Source organism: Nelusetta ayraudi, unplaced genomic scaffold (assembly GCF_046127955.1).
Source record: "Nelusetta ayraudi isolate G7.1 ecotype Tasmania unplaced genomic scaffold, CSIRO-AGI_Nayr_v1 ptg000022l, whole genome shotgun sequence".
NCBI lineage: Eukaryota > Metazoa > Chordata > Actinopteri > Tetraodontiformes > Monacanthidae > Nelusetta > Nelusetta ayraudi.
In genome coordinates, this window is record NW_027466072.1 from 534,417 (window position 1) to 557,500 (window position 23,084).

General features: G+C 50.0%; 1 protein-coding gene across 2 annotated transcripts; it reads left to right on the forward strand.

Annotated features, from left to right (window-relative positions):
- Window positions 1-1,560: 1,560 nt before the first annotated feature.
- On the forward strand, window positions 1,561-21,927 carry znf219 (zinc finger protein 219). Of its 2 annotated transcripts, XM_076027947.1 has the most exons (5): window positions 1,561-1,787; window positions 13,646-15,610; window positions 15,644-16,163; window positions 17,060-17,218; window positions 18,887-21,927. In XM_076027947.1, the coding sequence occupies exons 1-5, from the start codon at window positions 1,749-1,751 to the stop codon at window positions 20,023-20,025; spliced, it is 3,822 nt and encodes a 1,273-aa protein (XP_075884062.1). In that variant the 5' UTR covers window positions 1,561-1,748; the 3' UTR covers window positions 20,026-21,927. The 2 variants fall into 2 exon arrangements, with proteins under 2 accessions (XP_075884062.1, XP_075884061.1); XM_076027946.1 differs by having other exon boundaries at window positions 13,646-16,163.
- Window positions 21,928-23,084: the final 1,157 nt, after the last annotated feature.

Genomic DNA, 23,084 nt, shown 5'->3' on the forward strand with positions numbered 1-23,084 from the left:
CGCTGATTGGAAAGTGTTCCTCTGTGTTTTGAGCTGTGCATAAAGAGGAATAACCCACTGCGTAACCCCCAATGCAAATTGTGAAAATATACTTCCGCCATTATATTCCGCTGCAAACCGCGTTGATGAAAAGTAAGTAAAGTCCATCAGATGAATTCGGAACCCATTTCAAGGTCATTACATCTGAGTTGTGAGACACAAAGTTACCGACGACTTGGAGGTGCGCACGTCACTGCAGAGGAGATACATTGTTTTGCATCAGGGGACGAGCGGAAGAACTCATTAATCAAGTCCAGAGGTAAATGTGAACTTCATCATAAATGTCCTGTTTGTGCACATTTTTATTCCCCGTCTGTCCTTGAAAAGAGCGACTTAAAATTACTACAACGCCTTAAAAATTCTTCAGGTGGGTTAAAAAAAAAAAAAAAAAAAAAAAATCCCTGAAAGTTGTTCATGCCACCTAATTTGCTGTTTTCAATGCGCTCCTCTCCTGCTTTAAAGTGGCCAACAGTCTGCTGATCAGCCATCAAAGCTTTCGCACTTTCATCAAACCCCCCAAAACCTTATTAATAAATATATAAAAAGGGAGGGGGGGGGGGGGGGGGACAAATAGGATTATGCAGGGGATCCTGTATGCAAATTTCTGCGAAGGCAGGCTACATGGAGTGGAGGAGACGCGCCACAATGCAGCCATTGTGCAGTGCCAAAAGTGGCTGCGGCTCTGTATGAATGTGCATTGTGAGATCAGCATCAAATAATTCCCTCTTCTGGATTACTTCTGCTGCGTTCTCGGGCACCTCATTCAGTGTCGTGCCTTTTACACTGCTGCTATTTTCTGCTGCTGCTGCTGCTGCTGCTGGGGGGACCCCCCCACCCCACCACCCACACACACACACACACACACACACACACACACACACACACACTGGAAACCTCTTGGTAGCACACTCATAATAGCGGTCCCGGGACCTGATGCTGGAATTCCAACATGGGCACTTTGCATCTTTATTTATTTATTTTGGATCATAACAGCGGCCGTGCATTGCACTTCCGGGGTGACAGACAGCAACTCCGACTGCTTCCGACAGCTTTTCAAAAGCGTGCGCGTGCACGCCCGCACGCACACTTCAACTGGTGTGAAACTTTCCAACGTCTTCTTCTTCTTCTTCTTTCTGCTCCTTCCTTTCACCGACCATCTCTGTGAACTGGCAGCCCACCCCACCTCCTCTCCGACCCCCCCCCCCTCCTCCTCCCGCACACACACACACACACACACACACCCTAGATGCCATATTTAGGATACAAATGTGACGAGATGACAGCGTTGTAAAATGGTGCCCGTGCTGAGATTATAATTAACATTTCCAACCTACATCACTCTCCCTCCCTCCCTCCCACTTCTTCTTCTCCCCATTCACCCACCCCGCCGCCACACACACACACACACACACACACACACACACACACCCCTATCACCACCCCCCCCCACCCCCCACCCGACCGTACAATAAATGGAAGTTTAAAAAAAAAAAAATCCAAGAAGAATGAAGAGAAAGGGGAGAAGGGGAAGAAAAGGGAGATGGAGGAGCGCGAGGAGGAGGAGAGAGGGAGAGAGGGAGAGGAGAGGGTGACCAAACGGAGGGAGGGAGGGAGGGGAGGGGAGGGGGAAACGGCGTATGCTTGTATACAACCCTGATTTCCATTTTTTCCCCAACTCGTAATGTATTTAATTCAAGTGAAACGTAATCATGACGTGTCGTGTCATTAATCTCCTCGCCGCCTCTCCCGTAAGTACACCGAGTCTTACTTTTCACGCGCGGCGCGACATTTAGACACTTATTTCCTCTTATTTTTGATCTCGCGGTTTTTTTTATTTTCATTTTTTTTTTTTTACGAGACTCTGTTTACGTTGACACTTTGATGGCATGACACGCGGCCGACGGAACATTTTCGAGTGTGTGTGTGTGTGTGTGTGTGTGTGTGTGTGTGTGTGAGAGAGAGAGATGGTTTGAATTGTAGGTTGTTGGTGCTTTTGAGGCAGGAAGCAGAAAACAAGCTGAGTGGCGGTGATGATGGTCCGAGGAGTTGTGATGTTTTATCTCGACAACTACTCCGCTTATTCTTTTTTTTTTTTTTTTGGTGGTGGTGGTGGTGGAGGGGGGGGGGGGGGTGAGTGTGTGTGTGTGTGTGTATGCGCGCGCGTCTGCCTTGCATTCACACACACACACGCGCGCGCGCATGCATGCACGCGATCGCCATGTGAATGTATGTATGTAGAACCGGAGACACTTTCACGTGCGCGTCATGTATGTATGTACGTACGTATGTATGTAAAACCGGCGTGTGTGTGTGTGTGTGTGTGCGTGCGTGCGTGCGTGCGTGCGTGCGCGTCATCGACCGACATGCATGTAGCCCGGAGTCAGTGCTCCTCCTGCGAACGGTGACATGACGAAAAAAAAAAAAAAAAAAAAAAAAAAATCAAAATGTATCGCGACCGACTGGCGACGAGTCGACGGACGCTTCTTTTCTTTTCTTTTCTTTTCTTTCCATTTGACGGGACTCGAGTCGATGGGGGAAACGGACGCAAAAAGTGGCGAGAAAAGTGGCGGCGGAGTGAGTGCGAGAGATTAAAAAAGCTGCGTAAAAAAGAGAAGAAGAAGAAAAAAAAAATGACGAGCAACTTCAGCGAAGCGAAGTTGTGTTACAGCCGGTAGCAGTAGTTCCGAGAACAGCCGAGTCTTCCTCTTCTTCTTCTTTTTCACCTTTTCATTTCTCTGTCTCTCTCTCTTTTTTTCTCTGTCTCTCTCTCAAAAATGACACCAAGAGTCTGAGAAGCATTTCGGTGATAAACAGACAGACAGACAGAAAGAGAGAGAAGCAGCCCGCTAAGTTCCCGGTGCGGAACGAGAGGATCGCTACTGCCGCTGATAGACATCGGCCAGGCGGAAAAGTGGATTATTATTATTAGTGGTATTTAAAATAAAAGGTGTTTGGCGAGTTTGACTCGCAATAAGGGGGACAATTTGTTGAGCAGATGCGATTAGCACGACTAATAATTCTTTTGTTGGACACACACACACACACACACACACACACACACACACACACACACACACACACACTCACGCCTTAGGTATTGTGTGTTAGCACCGCGCATTGTTTTCCAGATAAGCGCCGTCAGTTAAAAAGAAATATATATATATATTAATGTTCCTGTTATTATTCCGGGATGTGCGCGTACCTACGCGTCCACGAGCTCCGTCTGTGTATTGTCTTTTTAAAAAAAATAAACCTTCTACTTTTCCTCGTCACCTTTTATTTTGTGTGTGTATGTGTGTGTGTGTGTGTGTGTGTGTTTTTATTTATTTCTTTTTGTTACTACCGTGACTGTGAAGCGTTGTGCTTGTGTCCTAACGTCACCTCCGCCGCCGCTTCCAGGAGCACCGAGTAGCACCGCGAGCCAGCGAGCGAGCGAGCGAGCGTGGCGTGCTACGTTTTCCACCGTGCGTGTGCGTGTGTGTGTGTGTGTGTGCGCGCGCGCGCGCGCGGAATGCGTGTTGCCAAATTTGCTAAAAGACAAGTTAGCCGCTTTATTTTCTTTTATTGTTCAGCCCCGTTTGACAGACACGCTGACAGTGGAGCGTTTCCGGTTACGACGTCGCTTCTTCTTCTTCTTCTTCGTCTTTTTCTTCTTCTTCTTCTTCTTTTTTGTTGTGTGTGTGTGTGAGTCGCTTTTGAGAGATTGGCAGCGGATTCGAGATGAAATCCATGATGGCTCTTCTCTTCTTCCCCCTCCTCGCCTCGTCCTCTCTCTCTCTCTCTCTCTCTCTCTCTCTCTCTCTCTCTCTGCTCGCCTTTCCCCTCCCTTCATCTTTTGTATTGAAAATTTAGGAACAAAATGGAGCAGGGGAGAGAGAGAGAGCGAGAGAGCGAAAGATAGGCTTGACATGACACACACACGCCACCTCCGACTCCCCCCCCCCAAAAAAAAAAAACAAAACAAAAAAAACAAAAAAACACCACAACCCCGCATGTGTGTGTGTGTGTGTGTGTGTGTTTTTGGAGGGGGTTGTTGTGCACCATCTGCGGGTTAGGGTTAATCTCATTGAGGCGCTGGTGTTTATTAGCGCATTGTTTGTTGACGGTTATTTATTTCATTAACGTGCCTCTAATTGAGATGGCCGCGAGAGAAAGAGAGAGAGAGAGAGGAGGAGGAACAGAGGGGAGCGGAGGGGAAAGAGCGACTGAAAATGGTTGCACGTTATTGACGCACATCACAGGGGCGCGGAGGAAATTCCTCACCAGATAAGGCGCAGACGTGTCACTACTGGGCCGACCGGGGAGCAGCGCCACTCACTGCTTCCTCCAACTGGAGACATATTTAGGCATTTCTTGTTTTTCTCCTCTCTTTTCTCCTCTCTTCTCTTCTCTTTCTCTCTTTTCGTCCCTTGCCCAAATGTCACATTTCTGAAGCGCGTGCCCACTGGAAGTAGGTTGACACTGCCGCCTTGTCCTACAAACACGGATGTTGTGAGCGGCTGAGTTGAACTTGGAATGTTCTTGTGTGCCGTCACCTTCAACCAGGAGGAGTGGGCCTTTAACTTTTTGACTGGCTGGGGTCGCAGTGGGTTGTGAAATGTGACAGAGGCGGGGGGGCAGCAGCAGCAGCAGCAGATGGATGCAGTGTCGGTGAGCCACCTAGGAAACAAATCTATCCTGGGATATGTTTGAGAAACACAAGTCGCTTTAATGTCAATTGAAAATGAAGCATGGCAAAGTTGCAACCAAATCAGTGTCTTTGAAGCCCCACCAGGGTGTTTAGCTCTTAGAACCATCCAGAACCACCGGGGTGTTTAGCTCTTAGAACCACCCAGAACCACCAGGGTGTTTATCTCTTTACTGAAATGACTCTGAAAACACTTAGAAATGAAATACAGCTGTTTAATTCTTTGCTTATTTACTATTAATACAATTTCTTCAAGTTCGGCCATATTAAAAAGCTAAAAACGGGCCGCATATGGCCCCCGGGCCGTAGTTTGCCCGTGTCTGATCCAGCCTGGAGGCTTCTGTGCTTCCCTTCAGACCGCTGCTGACCCACCACCACCACATCTGTGTATTAGTAATGTGGATGAAGTGCAGCTATTTTGTGACTTCCTGGCTATTAACTTCATTTCTTCAAGTTCGGCGGACCGCATTCAAAAGCTTAACAGGCCGCTTACGGCCCCCCGGGCCGCAGTTTGCCCACGCCTTCCTTAAATGCATGCAGCCTCTGAAAAGGAAAAGTCCCCCGTATGAGTTTTTGGTACATGAGCGCTCGCAAAAAAAATAAATAAATAACCCCCCCCCCCAAAAAAAAACAAAAAACAAAACCCTCTGTTCTTTTCAATTTGGACCCCTTTTGGAGTGAGCGGCCTTACGTAATCACTGAAAAAAAAAAAAAAGAAGGAAACTTATCCTCGTCTCATCTGGACAGAAATCTCCATGTAATTTTATTATAAACCAAATCATGGAAAATAAAACGTGCGCCCCCGTTGTAGTTGTAGTTTTATTTTTATTTTTTTGAATACAACAAGCTTCCACGTCGCCGCGAGCCCCCAGGAAGCTACTGTACTAATGAATGGTGAAACACTGGCCCTGTGTTAAAAAGCCTCTAATGGTTTTTCATTCAGACCTCGCTCTGCTTGTTGTGCTCAAGTGGTATCCTCCCCCGCCACCATCAATGCCACCCCCTCTTGGCTTTGTACAGACTGTACCGTGCTCAAGGGGGCACATACACCCCCCCCAGTCCAGGTGGCTCTTGGGTGGTGGGGGGTAGGGGGGGGGGGGTGGTGGTGGGAGAGACTGTATTTGACAGAGAGAGAGAGAGAGAGAGAGAGAGGGTGTAAAAGGGAGAGGAGTGTAGCACCAATCAAGGCTTCTGATTGATATAATTGGGTCATTAGTGCACTGCGGGAGAGGCACCTGCTTGCCCTCAGTTAGGAGGAATCTACTGCATTATGACATTTGCCAGACTGTTGAGAGTTGCGCTGGGCTGCTCGGGATTAGCGCGTATTTAGAGCAAGCGGGGTCTTACTTAAATAGTTTGCCACTTGCCCTCGTTTTGCAAAACCCAATGACATTCTGACAGGTAGATGGTTTTTTTTTTTTTTTTGTTGCACGCCCGAGGCCCCCCAGTTGCCTTGTGTGTGTGTGTGTGTGTGTGTGTGTGTGTAGTGTAGTGGACGAGGGTAGAAATCAGTGTGTGAGAATAAAAGCTGCAGCACAGACGAGGAGAAGCAGGACACCCGAGCAGCAGAATCCTGAATTTAGTGTTGAGAAACTGGAGGCTTTCAAATGCTGCTTTTCTCCGACTTGCTGTCCTCCTTGCCGCCTGGCGTGGTGGAATCTAGGAGGGGGTGGGGGGGGGGGTGTGTTCCTCACTTTCTAACTAATAGATATGCCCACTTCAGATCTCCTGTGCCTGTGGAGAAGCCGCTTCATACTTCTATCAAGCTCTGCTTCCCGTCCTCACAATTTAGGAGTCTAGCGATGCTGCAGATGAGCTCAGAGAAACACTTTTCAACTGTTTTGAAAAGGCAAAAGAAAAGTTTTTGGTCTTTTTTTCCAAGCAGTTTTTATTTCACTAGCAGTCAAAAAGTTTGGACTCGTACTTCTGATTCAATGGGTGTTCTTTCATTTTCATTTTTGCCTTGCAGATTGTCACTCAACGCATCAAAACTACGAATGAACACATGTGGAAAAATGTATTAAAGGAAAAGATTTATATTTTAGATGATCTAGAATAGCCGCCCTTCATATAAAATATAACATAACATATTTAGGTATTTAACATTTTTCTCTTTTGCCACATTCATCCACATGCAGTCTATTTTGTGTCTTCACTTTGTGTCTACAGTGTAGAAAGCAGTCAGGATAAAGAAGAAACAGGTGTGTCCACACTTTTATCGACTTGTACTCTGTCCATTTTGTTTTCTACCCACCGAGGAAGCATCTCTGTTTCCTTCCCACGCTGCCCTCGTGCAAGCTGCAGTAAAACGGTGTTGATTTGAGTAATCGATCCCGTGTATAGTTCACGTGTGTGATGAAGAGTGCACGAAGGAAGGAGTTGGTAAGAAAAAGAGAACACAACCCCTGCAGGTTTCCCCAGGGGGCCAATAGAGAATCAACCTGTGTTAACTGTTGCTATTTTTTGCTGTAGTCATTGACTTGTTTCAAACTGGTCTTCTGCTAGAGGGTTGGAGTGTGGGGTCAGCATCCCAGAGACTCGCACCGTCTTTGTCAGAGGAGAACCTGGCAATTCCTGATTCCTGACGCTTGTATAAAATCTTGGGCCTGTTGTTCTGGATTTTACAGCTCGCGGTTCATGCTTGGATTGATGCCTTCAAAAAAAAAAAAGGAAAAGAAAATCTCTTTTCTGAACCCCCTCCCCCCCCTTACCCCCCTGCAGGCAGGTTTCCTTTCAAGCTAATTGCTCATAACGTTTGTATGCCCTGGACCAATTGTGTTTTAAAGGACTCAATTTGAGTAATCCTGAAATGGTGGCAGCTTCTCAGTGGCAGCGTTGGTCCGGACGCAGCGTGACTCACACGACCAGGAGCGAGCGTCACGCCGGCGCTCAGGTGCCCCGATGTTTGGGCTCATTCAGAATTGTATCGCTCAGAATATGTCGCTCTTTGTTTTTGGATCGCGTTCTTAAGGCTCTAGGCTTAAGGCTCAAGGTTCAAGGTAGCTTTATTGTCAATGCTACAATATGTGTGCCCTGCACAGAGCATTGAAATCTTGTTACTCAGCAACCTCACGGTGCAAGCAAGGATAGCATGCAGGTTCTTTGAATGCCCCTCTTTTACTGTCTTTGCCAGTCTCATCTGTTGTTTGTTGCCGATTTTATTCTGTAAAGCAATTTGTTCAGCCATTGGCTTTGGAATGTGCGATAGAAATAAAGCTGAAATTGACGTTGACATTGGCAAGAAAGTACAAAAAAAGTACAAAAGTACCAAAAAGTATGAAACTACGTCAGAGGAGCAACTTATTCAAAGACAGGTGACAGATTTGGACTCTGGCTCCAGGTTTAAGGCTTTTTCTTATCTCAGAGTCTAGACTTTTTTGAAATACATGACGTGCAAACATAAGACACATTAGTGGAAACACTGATTCCATTCACAGACATTGACGATACATACACACACACACACACACACAAAAAATCAAGCGTTATCTTGGAGCTCTTCAGTCGTCACATGTTGCCGTTTCAGGTACAATGGGAGACTTTAGCGCTTATCACCCCTGTAGCCAAAGACCAGGGGAGAGTCTGGAGGAGTGCAGAGCTAAAGCGTGGAGTGCAACAGGGGGTTCAGGGAAAGGTGAAGTCAAGGAAATGAATACCGTCTGTGGGGGAAGTTGGCCACGTGACCGCACGATGAAAACCACAGGCTGAAATTATAGCGTACCGCACAGAGTGGACTCCCCTTTATTCACCCCAGTCACTCGTCCTGCGCTCCACGCACATTTCTGTGGTCTGTTCCTCTTGTCTTTATGCCCACTCATCCGCAGGACACGCTGCAATGTTGACGTACGCTCGCCGTCACATGAGGATAAAAGAAATGCAGCTGAGAAAGAAAGATCCTCCGCTCGTGAGGCTAAACACGACGCACACGACGCACACAGAGCCTGCAGATAGACATTTTGCTTTGTGCCCTGAGGCCACGGCCCGAGACCTTGGAGGGGCCTATTTTTAGCCTCCTGGAGGAGGACGTGTGCGATAAACAGGCACAGACTTTCACAGCACAAAGTAATTGTTACCTTTTTGGTTCAGGTGAAAAGTTTTGTTTTTTTGCCTGAGTCGCTGCGCTCCCATGACCCGTAGAGTCGCACCAAACCTAAATATGGCCGTAAAACCCCGGTGATGGAAACAGATGCACCTGGAAAAACCTCTCTAATGTGGCTAAAAGGTTTTGACGCTGAGGTGGTTTTTCCACACACGTATCCATATGGAGGTATATCGCAAAAGTGTCACGGAAAGACTTTGTTTTTTTCCTTATTTACACGCCAGTGGCCGTGACGTATGGGGTCACGTGACCAGTTCACTTCAAATGGCCGCTTCGAAAAAACACAAAAATGTTTTCTACCTCCGTCGTCCTCACAGTGGGGTCCGGCAGGACGAGAACATCTGCAAATCGCAATTGTACTTTGTGGAATTTTTTTTTTGGGGGGGGGGGGGATTGACAGGCTTGGATAACAAAAACATTTTTTATTAGTATGTTTGGTGGCGCTTTCATTTTAAATCTTCAGAAAAAAAAAAAAAAAAAGATTTAGGGACATTAGAAGGGGGGTTGGGGGAGTGGGAGGGGTGTAACCACTAGTGTGGGAAAACACAAGTGTCTTCTATTGAAAGCAAGCGATTGCATGGCTAAGAGCTCAGCGACTTAATTCTGCAATCTGTGACAAATGGGTGCGAGTGCAGTTGCTGCTTTGCCGTGAAAGCCAGCGAGCCAAATGGCTGAAGAGTGGCGCTGCAGGCCGTGCCGACTCACAACATTCAGCCTTTAACACACACTAATAATACCAGGAGGCTGAGGAGATCTGGGACTTCCTGCCCACCCACAGACACGCAGGGCTGAAAGCACCGAGCGAGGAGGTGTTCACACCCTCACTTTTACAATTATGATGTGTTGCTCTCTTGACGTGTCGCAACCTGCTGGAAAATGCTTCCACAATAAACCTGATCGCTCGGGGTATTTACACAATGACTTAAAAGAATATACATACTTGTCTGAACATATTGTGCTTCTAATCCCTCGGCAACTGTGTGTCAGTCACATATGAGTCAGACCCCCTCAACTCTTGTTCCTCTTTGTACTTCCATTGAAAACAAGTGCGGGCGGCTTCATCGACGGTTGAAAATGCTTAATTGCGACGTGACTGCGTTGGTAAAAGTTAGACGGCTCAAAGTTCCTCTGCGCCAGCTGTGTATACCATGCCTTCAAAGAACAGCGATGTTCTCTGAGGCCGGCGTCGCTGTGGTGCTCTTGTGTTGTCCTGTAGTCCTGGAGGTTGGTCTTGGTCTCCAGACCACTTTTTAAGGGACTCGGAGGCATTGTTACTGGGTCTGGTCTCGGTCTCAGACTGGACGGACTGGGGATTTTTGATCCGGACCAGTCAAGACTCAGCCAACACTGTAATGACCGGTCTCGGTCTGGACCCCCAAAGGTCTTGGTCTGGTGTCGGCCTCGGTCCTCTCTAGTATTGATAATGTCTCGGTCTCGGTTGGTCGGTGCCGTCTCGACTGCAACACCACTGTGAAGTCAGACTGAGAAACGGGAAGAGACGATGAGCAGGAAGAAGACCCAGATTCCCCTTTTTTTCTTCCATCCTTTGTGATTTGGGCCTCACCTGCCTGCCATTAAAAATGCATCCCTGCGTGCCGCTCTCAAACGCCTCCTGCCAAGCATCACTTTTACATTTTTCAACTGCAAATACATCCCCCCCCCCTCCCCTCCTGCGCGGCTTACAAATCTGTCTGCTTGCTGATTTTTTCCAGGCTGAACCATAATTCAACTGCCGTCACTTTTGCTGTGCTTCCTCCCCCTGCTCACTCCTGCGCTGCACCTTATCTCCTGGTCTCCACATCCAGAGTGGCCTTATTGGTGCGACAGGGGGCGGCTGGTCCCTGGCGACAGCCACCGTCACGCTAGAACAATGCGCCGTGATGCCGATATTCATATGATAATTCTAATTCCATCAGACTGCTGCAGATATGTTTAGGTGGCCGCCACTCCGCCCCCTTCCTGTGGCTCCTCTGGTTTTAAGTGTTGACTTTTTATTTTCGGTGTATGTTTGTGTTGTGTTCCTCTTCATTTTGCTCTCCGCTCCTCTCTCTGATTTCCCTCCCTATTTTCTCGCCCAGCATGTCTTCCTCTTAAACATCTTTTTTTCCCTCCTCCTCCCCCTTGTTGCCATGCTGGCCAACACATGAAATAGTTTTCATTTATATGGGTTATGACAGTATTTTTTTTTTTTCGGGGGGGGGTTTGTTTGTTAATGCTGCCCAGTTTAGAAGCGCATGATGTGTCTCCCTCTTTTCTCTCTGTGTCTGGCTCCTTTTTCATTTTTGCTCTTCGCCATGTTGGCAGGGCCCAATCTACCAGCTGATATCAGCATTCCCTGGCACTCTGCCAACTGGCAACACTGCAGGAGAGAAAGGAAGGGAGAGAGAGAGAGAGGGAGGGAGAGAGAATGAAAGAAAATTAGTGAATAATAGACAGAGGGAGAGAGCGAGGGGGATGGGTAGAGAATGAATCGGGGAGGGAAAGAAAAACAGAAGAAAAAGAAGATGGTGAGCTGCAATAACGGCGGATTAGACAAGGAGTCAGTGTGAGGGTGTGTGTGTGTGTGCGCGCGCGCGCGTGCGTGTGCGTCTGAGCGCGTGCGCGGGTGCCTATGTGTTTGCGTGATTGATATGCTGTGATATCCCTGTGAGTCATAGCTGAGCTAAAATGTCAACCGGCTACATGAGAATCTCTTTGTCAACCGGGGCTCAGTGGCACTCGTAAATTCATGCACACACACGCACGCACGCACGCACACAAGGGCGCGCGTGCACACACACACACACACACACACACATACGCACGCACGCACGCACGCACGCACTCACCAGGAGATTGTACGAAACACATATGCGAGCGTACAACAGCAGCACGGCCGCACAAATATGTGCGACACACCTGCGAGCGCAGATGTTCCATTGTTTCGCCGCAGTGATTGATGACCTTTTGTTGTCGCCGCCGCCGCCGCCGCCTCCTCTGCCGCTTCGCAACTTCAACCGAGTGACGGACGGACGGGCGAGGAGACCAGCCGACGCTAATAAATGTGGTTCCCGACTGATGCAAAGTGCCGCGCGCTCAAAATGTCTCAGTTGCGTTGTGTTGCGTTGCGTTGCGTTGCGTTGCACTGCCTGCCCGCCTGCCCGTGCGTGCGTGCAGTCTGCTCCACGTCACACTTTGAATCCGGCTGACGTTCCTTTTGGAGACACAACGGAAAGGCGGCGTAGCTCTGGAAGGCCACCGCGGCCCCAGGTAGTTGATTTGAAGAGGGAGAATTCCGCGAGCGCCCCCGTGCACCGGTAGGATCCTGACCGGGGTGTGTGTGTGTGTGTGTGTGTGTGTGTGTGTGTGTGTGGAGCGCACAGTCCCCATTTAAGCCGAAAACGCTGCTACTGTGCGAGAGCACAGGAAGGGCGTGTGGGGAAGTCCAAACATTGCGCGCCCATCCTGTTTGGGACAGTCTGTGTCCTGTGGTTTTTGTGCCCTTAACTTCTTTTACGCACGCATACAAAGCAGACAGACACACACACACACACACACACACACACACACACACACACACACACACACACACACACACACATACACACACACACACATTTGCATACACGCTCTGGGTAAGCATCCAAGTGCGTGGCTTCAGTGCAACACGCGGTGCGGGAGGCGGAACAGGTGCACACCTGTTACACATTGAAGCTCAGCTGTGACGGCCTCGAAGGCCTCGAAGGCCTCGAAGGCGGTGAAACGTCGGTGGTTTGGATTTCAGCCGTGAGATTCTGTCCAATCCTGTGCTGTCACGCCACCTGCAGTTCACTGCCAGGTGTGTCAGAGTCACAGCCTCACATCGAAGGAATCGTCCGACACGTATATACGTCGACGACACCTTGACTCGTGTCCGAAATGTCATCACAGTTAAAGTGTGAATGGATGAATGTCTGATTGTTTCATTTTTTTTTTAATAGAAAATGGATATTTTGCAGCACCAAGGTCCCTTCTTGTCCCCAGACAATTGAAGGAGGAGGCAGACGTGTGACTCGACACTAAAGAATGGCCTAAATGCAAACTCACTGCTGTGGTACATTCTCTACTGTTGCTTTTCCACACACTTTTCCTGGCCTGTACAAGATGTTTGCATCCATTTATTTATTGACCCGATGTGCTTCCTCAGCCCTCCTCAGAGGCGGACAGAGATCTGTTGCAACCTTGTCTTCAGGTTGTGAGAGCAGTTTGACAGCTTCCCAGTGTGACAGAGAGCATCCTGGACTCGTAATGGTTCGGGAAGAAAAAAAAACTAGCGTAGCGCTGCCTCTGCACAATGTGGCCGTCTTCTGCACATCTGCTTTGGTTGTTTTTGTTGTCCATGGATTGATTTGAGCGTTTTTGTAACGACTGTGTAGTTCAGGGGTCAGCAGCCTTTTTCAACCCGGGAGCTTCTTCATGGGTCCTGAGTCACAGGAAGAGCAACCAGCTTGCTTCACTCTACTGTCATAACAAACGTCTTCTTCTTCTTCTTCTTCTTCTTCTTCTTCTTCTCATTATTATTATTATTATTATTATTGTTATTATAATAAATGGCACTGATCTATGCAAAGACACTGACTATCAACAATGACTAAAGAAGGTTGGGTAAAATTGAAATTTTAGATGCAGCTCAATGAGTTGTGCAGTTTGATGGTTGACCCCAGGGAGAGAGTCTTGTTTTTAGTGCTGCAGCAGTGTAGTCTGTCTGTCTGTCTGTCTGTCTGTCTGTCTGTCTGTCTGTCTGTCTCCAGTCAGCGCTTTCCCCTCACTTCCTCTCTCCTTCCTCTCCTCCCTGTGTACAGATGATGGATTCCCCACCAGAGTGTGTGTTGTCTCTGTCCTGTGAGCGCTCTCAGTCCCCGCCGACGCTGCCGTCCCTGGACCACAGCCCCCAGACCAACTCTCCTCCCGCCCTGCTCTCTCTGCCCGACAGCCCCGTGGTTCTGCCCATCAACAGCCCCGAACCTTCGTCCCAGAGCACGGTGGACACGCCCTACTTCTCCCTCTCTCCCTTCACGCTGCACGGGGAGAACGACAGCAACCACCACCACCACCACGAGGACGACCAGGACCAGGACCAGGACCAGGACCAGGACCAGGAGGTGGAGGGGCTGGACGGGGTCCCTCCATCTCCCACGCCGGCCGTAGCTCTGTTCCCGGGAGGAGTGGGCCAGGAGCCGGGATACAGCGGCTGTCTGGACTCCTCGCCGCCCGCCACGCCCTCGGCGCCGGGCTTCGGGGCGCTGGAGCTCGCCCTCTCGTCCGGCCAGAGCGGGAGCTGCAACGACGAGCTGGACCTGCAGCTGTTTCAGAAGGACACGCTGAGCAGGGCGGCGCCCGGAGAGGGCGGAGGAGGTGGAGGAGGAGGAGGAGGAGGAGGGGGAGGAGGCGGAGCCTCGTCCAGTCCGGCGCTCAGGTTCCCGTGTCATGTGTGCGGAAAGAGATTCCGCTTCCAGAGCATCTTGTCTCTTCACGCCCGAGCTCACAGTCTGGACCGGGACCGCCGAGCGTCGGCCTTGTACCGCGCCGGCCTCCCCCCCGCGTCCTTGAAGCAACACGGCAAACTTCAACCCAACCACAAGGACCTCGCGCAGGGCAACAGAAACCATTCCAACCCGTGTTTCCTGCCCGAAACTCTGATGAAACATCTCACAGACAAAGTGGACATGAAAGACGACGGCGGCCTGCAGGCCGAGCGGAGGCCTCACTTCCTGCTGAGCGACAGCACGCCGCTGACGCCTCCGCTGACCGAAGACCCGGTGGTCTCCGCTCCCTCTCCGCTGTACTCCTCCTCCGCCGCAGCCGCAGCCGCCGCCGCCGCCGTGGAGGGCGCGTCCGCCCCCGTGGCGTCGACATTCCGCTGCCACGCGTGCAAAGGGAAGTTCCGCACGGCCTCCGAGCTGGCGCGTCACGTCCGCATCCTCCACAACCCCTACAAATGCACTTTCTGCCCGTTCTCCGCCAACCAGGAGGAGAGCCTGGCCTCCCACCTGCAGGAGGTCCACCCCTCCCCCGAGGTTCCCGCCCTGCCCCTCGCCCTCAACTCCAGGTCGCTCATCGCCACTCCCGACACCCCCGTGCCCACCCCCAGCAACACCCCGGCGCCCAGCACCCCCCAGCTGACCGCTGCAGCCGCCTCCTCCTCCTCCAGCTCCTCCCCCTCCGCCTCCACCGCCTCCTCGCTGCCGGCCTTCCGCTGCGACACGTGCGGACAGCGCTTCACCCAGTCCTGGTTCTTAAAGGGACACATGCGGAAGCACAAGGACTCCCTGGACCACAAGTGCCAGGTGTGTGGCCGCGGCTTCAAAGAGCCGTGGTTCCTCAAGAACCACATGAAGGTGCATCTCAACAAGCTGGGCCTGAAGGCCGGACTGGAAGGAGCTGCTGAGCAGCAGCACGCCGCCAAGGGCCCCGCCAGCAGCCAGTCGCTCAGCGCCCTCTACTCCAACCTGCTGCTGGCCCAGCGCGGAGCCGGCAGAGCCAGGCTGGATCGGGAGGCCGGCAGACTCAGCTTGGGTTCCAGCAAGTCGGCTCTGCTGGGCTACTTGGGGTTGCCCAGCGACGGCAGCGGGGCGAGCTGCATGGAGCGACTCCAAGCAGTGGCTCAAGTGGCAGAGATGGGAAACAGCAGTGGTGTTGGCGGAGGTGTGAGCAGATCCGCAGGCACCAGAACATCCAGAGCAGGAGGCACCGGCGAATCTTCAGCTTCGATTCCAGATGGAGGAGATCATGCGACGTGGTGGCAGCTGGTGGCGCGAAGCCTTGCAGTAGCGCAGCAGCAGCAGCAGCAGCAGCAGCAGCAGCAGCAACAGCAGCAGCAGCAGCAGCAGCAGCAGCAGCAGCAGCAGCAGCAGCGGTCCAGCCAGCAGCAGCAGGGCCAGCGAGGCGGCTCGGGCCGGAACTCGGTCATCGCGGAGGCCGAGCGGGTCCGAGCCTACCTGGGCGGCCTGGATCGGAGGGAGGATTCGGGCGGAGCCGCCGGGCCCTGGGAGTGCCCCGACTGCGGGAAGCTGTTCCGCAGCCTGCAGCAGGTGGTGGTTCATGCTCGGGTCCACACTCAGAGGCCCCAGAAAGGAGCGGGCGGTGGCGGCGGTGGCGGCGGTGGCGGCGGTGGCGGCGGTGGCGAGGAGGAGTGCGGTGGGAGCCGTCGAGGAGTCGGCCAGGAGAGGCGGAGCTCAGCTGAGGCGAGGCCGGAGTCGCTGGCCAGCGGCGGAGGATCCCAGCACACGGAAGTCCGACACAAACCAAAACTGAGCAGCGGTGAAGCCCATCAGGCCGCAGCGGCGCACGGCTTCCACTCAGTCATCTCAAGCTTCAAAGGTACCGTTTTTATTTCTTCCTCTTTTCTTTTCCTGTACTTCCATGTAGTGTTGCAGGACTGGAGGTTGATCTCGGTCTGCAGACCACTTTTTAAGGGTCTGGTCTCAGACTCGGACTGGATGGACTGGGGATTTTTTGATCTAGACCAGCCCAGGCTCAGCCAACACTGTAATAACACGATAATAACAGAAAAGAATCCAGCTGCTGCCGTGTTACGCTCTGTTGGTGACACCCAGAGTGACACCCTGCCCCCTTATTCCGAGTTCATTCATTTTTTCAATAGTTGCAAAGCAGTTGCAAATGTTCAAGAAAATGATGAAAAGACACCTTGCTGAGAAAAGATGTTCTCAGCAAGGCTTTAGAAGCAAAGATTTATTTATTTTTTCTGTTTTGTTGTTATTTTTCTTTGTTATACACTACCAGTCAAAGGTTTGGACACATATTTACATTGTAGATTGTCACTTAAGGCATCAAAAGTGTGAATGAACACATATGGAATATGTATTAAAGAAAAAAATGTGAAATTTGTATTTTAGATCATCTGGAATCCATCCTTCATATAAAATATATATAACATAACATATTTTGGCATTTAACATTATTTTCTTTTGCCACATGAATCCACGTATCTTGCTCATATATTTGATGTCTTCAGTGTGAGTCTACAGTGTAGAAAGAAGATAGTGAAGAAACTGTTGACTGCTAGTGTGTAAAGCCTTGGTCCGGTCTCGACCTCGACGCTCTCCAGTCTTGATAGAGTCTTGATAGAGTCTTGGTCTCGGTTGGTGCCGTCTTGACTACAACACCGCCGTCACAACAAGACGAACCCACTCCACGCTCGGCTTCTCCACGTCAGTGAAAGCGCTGCGCGATCTGACCGTGTGTCCACCTTGCAGGAGAGAACGGCTCTGCGGCCGCCGCCGCCGCCGCCTCCTCCGTCCCCCCGCTGGGCTCCAGGGAACGGGTGCGTGGCAGAGGCATCAAGGACTGCCCCTACTGTGGCAAAGCCTTCCGCTCTTCACACCATCTCAAGGTGCACCTCAGAGTTCACACAGGTAGGGAGCGCTTTGACTTCATCAAACTCTTTCCTCTTTTTGGATTTAACGGCCGCTGGAAAGGTTTCACAGATTCCTCCAGACGGAGCGTCGGTAGCCTTTCCTTCATTTTCACACACACACACACACACACACACACACACACACACACACACACACACACACTCAGCCACCCCAGAGAGCCGGCCAGTGCTAATCATAGTGCTCCTACTGCAGGCAACCTAAAAGCTCCAGTGTGGGTCTCGCTAAAGTGAATTTTTCTTTAGGAAATATTAACATTAACGATGCATTCATTCACACTTAGTGTTGAGTTTGAGGCCACTTGATGCATTAAACAAATGGACGAAGCCATCACCTCTCTGCATTGGAAAAGTCATTAATGTGTGCAAAGGAAATTGGAAGTTCTTTTTGCGTAGACTTCACACAGGAAATGCACGTCTTTGTTGAATAAAAATAAATGCAGGAGAGCAAGGCTTCAGGACATTTTGAGGGCTTGTGTCATTTTTTTTTTTGTTGTTGTGTGTGTCATATTGTAATGCCGCTTGTCATTCTGCCTTTCATGTGGGCAGAAGGTTTTTCCTCTATTGATTTATAGCTGACTGGAGCGATCGCATCACATCCACGTTATTCAATTTCTCCCCCCCCCCCCCCCACCTCGTGCGCTGGTGTTGCTGCACTGTACCAAAAACTAAAAAACTAAACTGAAAACATCTTATGAGCTTACGCAGCTCCAGCTTTCAATATTGCACGGCTGGCATTTCTTTATCCTTCAGTTTATTGCCCTTTTAGGATTTATGTTAATCCTACAATTATTTAATGCTCTTACCGTGACGGGAAATTATAATTTGACATATTTAGGCAATTTGTGCAACTGCAATCTTCATGTGTGGCTCATGTGAACGACATCGTCATGCTTTTCACATGTACACTCTGCCGCACAAAGGTCTCCCAACACAATACGTTGCTTGTCCACAAGTGGAATTTCTATCAATGATGGAATGCTGCCATCTGCCTTTAGCATCTGAAACTGCACTGCTCTTTAAATAAGCCCCACGGTTGTTATTGTTAGAATGTTATGGATGCAAATGTATTCTTCTGATTTCCCAGGTCAACGTTTCTATTTCAAGCTTATACATCTACACAACCAGTCAAAAGTTTGGACACACTTTCTCATGCAAATTTATTTTTATTTATTTTTATTTATTTTTATTTATTTTATTTATTTTAATCTTTACCACTTTCCAAACTGACAACGTCAAATATATGAACAAGATTTAAGTAACTATGCAGCAAAGAAAAATACGCTCAATAACTCTAAATATGCTTTTTATGAAAGACGGCTATTTTGAAGAATTTCAGTATAAAAATGTGTTTGAGTTATTTGACACTTTCATTGTTTCCTCCATAACTCCATGTGTGTTCATACGCAGTTTTGATGCCTTCTGTGAGAAATTGCAGTGTCAACAGTCATGAGAATGAAAGAAAAGACATTCAATTGACAGGGTCTCCAAACTGTTGACTGGTAGTGTGTACCACGTATACCATATTGATTTTCTTGATTTTTGGTGAATTAGTAAATACCTGTGCACCTTGTTTCCTCCTGCTGGAAGCTGCTGACACTACTTGTTGGAATCACTTTGTCCCCTCTTGTGATTGTATTTCCCTCAGGCGAGAGACCCTACAAATGTCCCCACTGTGACTACGCGGGCACTCAGTCGGGTTCACTGAAGTACCACCTCCAGCGTCACCACAGGGAGCAACGCAACGCCCTGGCAGCGTCCGCCAATTCCTCCGCCGCTGCTCTCACCTCCACCATCAACAGTCTGAACTCGGGTTCCTCGGGTTCCTCGGGTTCCTCTGGTTCCTCTGGGCAGGGCAAGCAGCGACGATCGCAACTCAATCATTTCCCGGCCAACCAGGGCCAAGCTGGTAGCCCCGCCTCCCGTTCCAGCCAACAGTCCTGGCCCTTGGGGCTCCAAGACCCACAAGAACATCAGAAGGCTCTGGAGGCGTTGAGAGATGTCGACCTGGAGACCCAGTACAGGTATCTGTCTGGGGTGATGGCTCTTTACCAAGGGGGAATGGACGGGGGCTGGATCAGGGAGACCCTTCCGCAGAAGGCAGCTAAAGTGTCTCGTCGTAAACCTCTCACCACCAGCCGGATGGTCCCGTCGGCAGGCGACAAGGAGAGGGCTCCCTCCTCAGTCCACCTAGGAGGCTTTGAACCTCTGGATCTGTCCCATCGACCTTCGCCCGGCCTTGGAGGCACGGAAGAAGGTGGCGGCGTCAGCTTCGGGGAAGTGGGAGATGTCGCCGGCGGGGACGGTGGCGGCAGCAGCAGCTCGGCAGGGATCAAACTGAGCCAGTGCCTGTTCTGCCCGTTTGGCACCTCCTCGGCCGAGCTGATGGCCATGCATCTCCAGGTCAATCACACCAGCAAGTCCCGGCGCAAAAGAGGCTCTTTGGCCGCCGCCGATGACGACAGGGCCCCGAAGTTGACCAAGGTCAGGATGGACCCGACCTCCGATCGCAACTCTGCCGCTGTGTGGAAGTACGTGACTGACGTGGAGGTCAGAGAATCCCAAAGGGAAGGTTCCTCATCCAAGGCCAAGGCCCTGAATGGACTCAGCGACGACACGGCCAGACATCTGGACAAGGCCTTGGACCACCCGGACTTCACCGTGACATCAGTGTCCAACAACAATCTGCGCGACAGTCTCGAGCGTCAGGACAAGATGGAGGAGGACGAGGAGCAGGATGAAGAAGAATCAGAGGACGTTTCGGGCAGCAGCGTTCTGGAGAACTGACGGGAGAAGAGTGCCAAGACGTCTCACCAGCTCTGAAATCTCAAACCATGAAAATCATTTTTGGATGGCTGTTTCTTTTTTTTTTTGTTGTTGTTGTTGTTTTTTTGAAGTGGGGAGCAGGGGCTCGACGCGATCAACACTTGAAATTGAATCAAAGAGGGCAAATTTGCAGAAGTAATGCTTGATATTTATTTCTGCAAATTTGCAACAGAAACAAATTCCTAACAGAACCTCTGGACGGAGGATGCTCCGCCCCCTGGGGACTGGGAACGTGTGGAGCGCAGTGACCTGTCACTGCTGTCATTCCCGCTCTTCTGGTTCCGACGGGGAAGTCGACGAAACGGAGCTTTCGTGGACGAAGAGCACAGACGCATCTCATCCTGGGTTCCTTCCCTTCTCCTCAAGCTTCACTCACGAGATTATAAACGTCAGACGGGTTTTGACGGGACGGACGAAACGGAAACACGACGCTACCTGTCCAGATCCTGCCACATTCCAGATGCATTTATGACACTGTAATAACCGGAATACATATCCCAGACTGGGACCAAGTGACCGCTTGAAGAGTTTGAAAGCTCCAACTTCCAAGTTCCCATCTCAGTCCACGCAGAGACGCTTTGAGCTCCGACTGTTTCGGGCTGTGAAACAAGTGAAACAAGCTGTTAAGTCCTCATCGAAGGCATGAGGCAGCTGTTGCAGGCCACGTGCTTTCCCTCCACTGTAAATCACTGCCTCGTCTGTCCGCAAAGTGTTTTTAGACCGAGAGCCATTGGAGCGCTGTTTTCTTTTTCAGTTAGTGCCTGTCGATGTATGTTGTCAAGAGACTCTCTGGTATTCCTTCACCTTGAAGTTCAAAATAGGTCTTTTATTTTATCAGATATACAGTTTAAGACAATTTAAGTACAGTATATTTGTGGAAAGTGGTTCTAGGGGTGCTTGTGAATAGTTGTCAAAGAAAACGTCGCCGTGTAACGTCTACGATTGCAGGCGGCCCAGCCTGACACAAACAAAAAAAGCCGTCGATATAAATATTGTATTATGTGATGTAAAAGGTTCAAAGGCCGAGAGATGAGAGATGGGTCAAGCTTCAGTGTTTACAGTCGTGCCGGATGTGTGTTTTCCGGCGCCGAGGCAGCGCTGAGTTGCGAGAACGAAGCGCAGAGCGGAACTCCTCTGCGGTGAAGATGCTGCTGAAAGGCCCTGAAATCAATCAAACTGCTCGTATGTTTAAAAAAAAAAGACAAGGGCAAAAAAAACAAACAAAAAAAAACAAAAGGCTTATTAAGAAGAACAATCTGAGAGAACATCAGTAAAGAATGACTAGAAAAACTCTCTGCCAAACACAACTAATAGATCAACATCTCGGAGTAGTGGGGGTTTTTTTTCTCTTCTTTTTTTGATGAGTAGATTCCCTCGACTTTTTGTCATTGGAAAAGACAAGGGAGTATTATTAAAACACTAACAAATGCATAGAATTCCCAGTAGAAAATGTGTAGCTTTTGTAAAAAAAAAAAAAAAACCCAACAAAACACAAGGCGAGAAAAAAAAAGCAGACTTTTGTTTATTTTCATTTCAAAATGCATACGGAAAAAAAAAAAAAAAAAAAAAGGTTATCAACACAGGTATTATTGATTCTAATGTTTGTGAACTAAGACTAGTTGAAATGTCTATACAGAGCACTGTGCAACGTTTGAGTTCCCAAAGTAGTTGCTTTCCTTTCATTTGTCCCGTCCCCGTCTCCCCCCCCCCCCCCCTCCCTCTTAATCGATAGACCAAACAGTTCTCAATGGAAGTTGTTACTTTCTGTTGTCAATTTGATTGTGAACAGCTGTGGCTCGACCAGTTTAGCCCATCAACTCCCATCCCGTCTCCCCCCCCCGGCGCTCCTCCTGCAGTCAGGGTCGCAGGAGCGGCTGTCCCCCCCCCCCGGCAGCAGCGGCGAAGGCACAATCTCACGTCCATGCGTATCGCAGGACCACGGAACGCGACAATACAGCGGCCCCTACACTCATGTGCGCAGGACCTACACACGGCGACACGGTTGGAGAGCAGTGCCTGCCGTTCTGCAGCTGTCGTCCTGTCGTTGAGTGACCGCGACTTCACTCCTTTGACCGGGCACGGCCGACGGCTCGCTGACGGCGCAGTGTTTGGAATCCCACTCGGCCGTCCCGCTTCACAATCGGCTTCCTGAAGAGTGGAAACCAATGAGCAACTGCTGCTGTCTGTGTTTAGTGTGTCCCAGAAGAAGGAATATGAGATTTAAAACTGGAATCAAGAGTAGCCGTTAGTCTCGAGATGAGCATAGATGTGTCGGAGTGGTAGTTGGAGTGGTAGTTGGAGTAGTAGGGTAGTAGCAGCGGCTGTTTTACCACAACTGGATGGCAGTTTCATATTAAAGGGGCAAGGAACAGTGCTTCACATTTGTGCTTTTCTCACCGCTCGACCATCAAGCCAACGGGGGTGGTGCTGTGCTCCTTCCAACGGCTGAAGCGGTGGGAAGGAAGCCGATTGGAAGAGCTCAGAGCGATAGAGAGTTTGTGCAGTCACCTCCGGGGGGGGGGGGGGGGGCGGCACTGTCTTTGGGCCTTGGCGACAGACGGAAACTTGAGACAAATCCAAAGGACCTAGGAGATGTTCCAGCGTGCAGGGTTATCACAGTGTTGACGGTCTGCTCGAGTGGAGGGCGGAGTGGAGGCTGGCCGAGCCGCCGCCCCCCCCCCCCCCGCCAGGCTCGCTTTGCTCAGAAAGATGGAAACGTGCTTCCGTCGATTCCCTCCGTCCACTCGCACTTGTTGATGGGGTATCCTTGGTTTGAGGCCACAGCTCGATGTGCATTAAATGTGTTTGAAGTTCTTTTTTTAGAGCACCTTATGAGTTTCGTAGTGAACGTCCCTTAGTGGTGTCTACTTAACAGCTACTGTCAACGCCATTGTGCCTTCCGTTTCAAGCACTTCCTGGGGTATTTTGTAAAACTCACCAAAAGCACTTAGCCTTTATCTAGACTCTTCTATCTTCTTCTTCTTCTTCTTCTACTTCTTCTTCTTCTTCTTTTCTCCCTC

Bases quoted from the DNA above. Each gene is read 5' to 3' on its own strand.
- znf219 (XM_076027946.1), top strand. From the start codon at position 1,749: ATGACGTGTCGTGTCATTAATCTCCTCGCCGCCTCTCCC. The intron at 1,788-13,645 runs GTAAGTACACCG...CCCTGTGTACAG, and splicing joins ATCTCCTCGCCGCCTCTCCC to ATGATGGATTCCCCACCAGA. The intron at 16,164-17,059 runs GTACCGTTTTTA...TCCACCTTGCAG, and splicing joins AGTCATCTCAAGCTTCAAAG to GAGAGAACGGCTCTGCGGCC.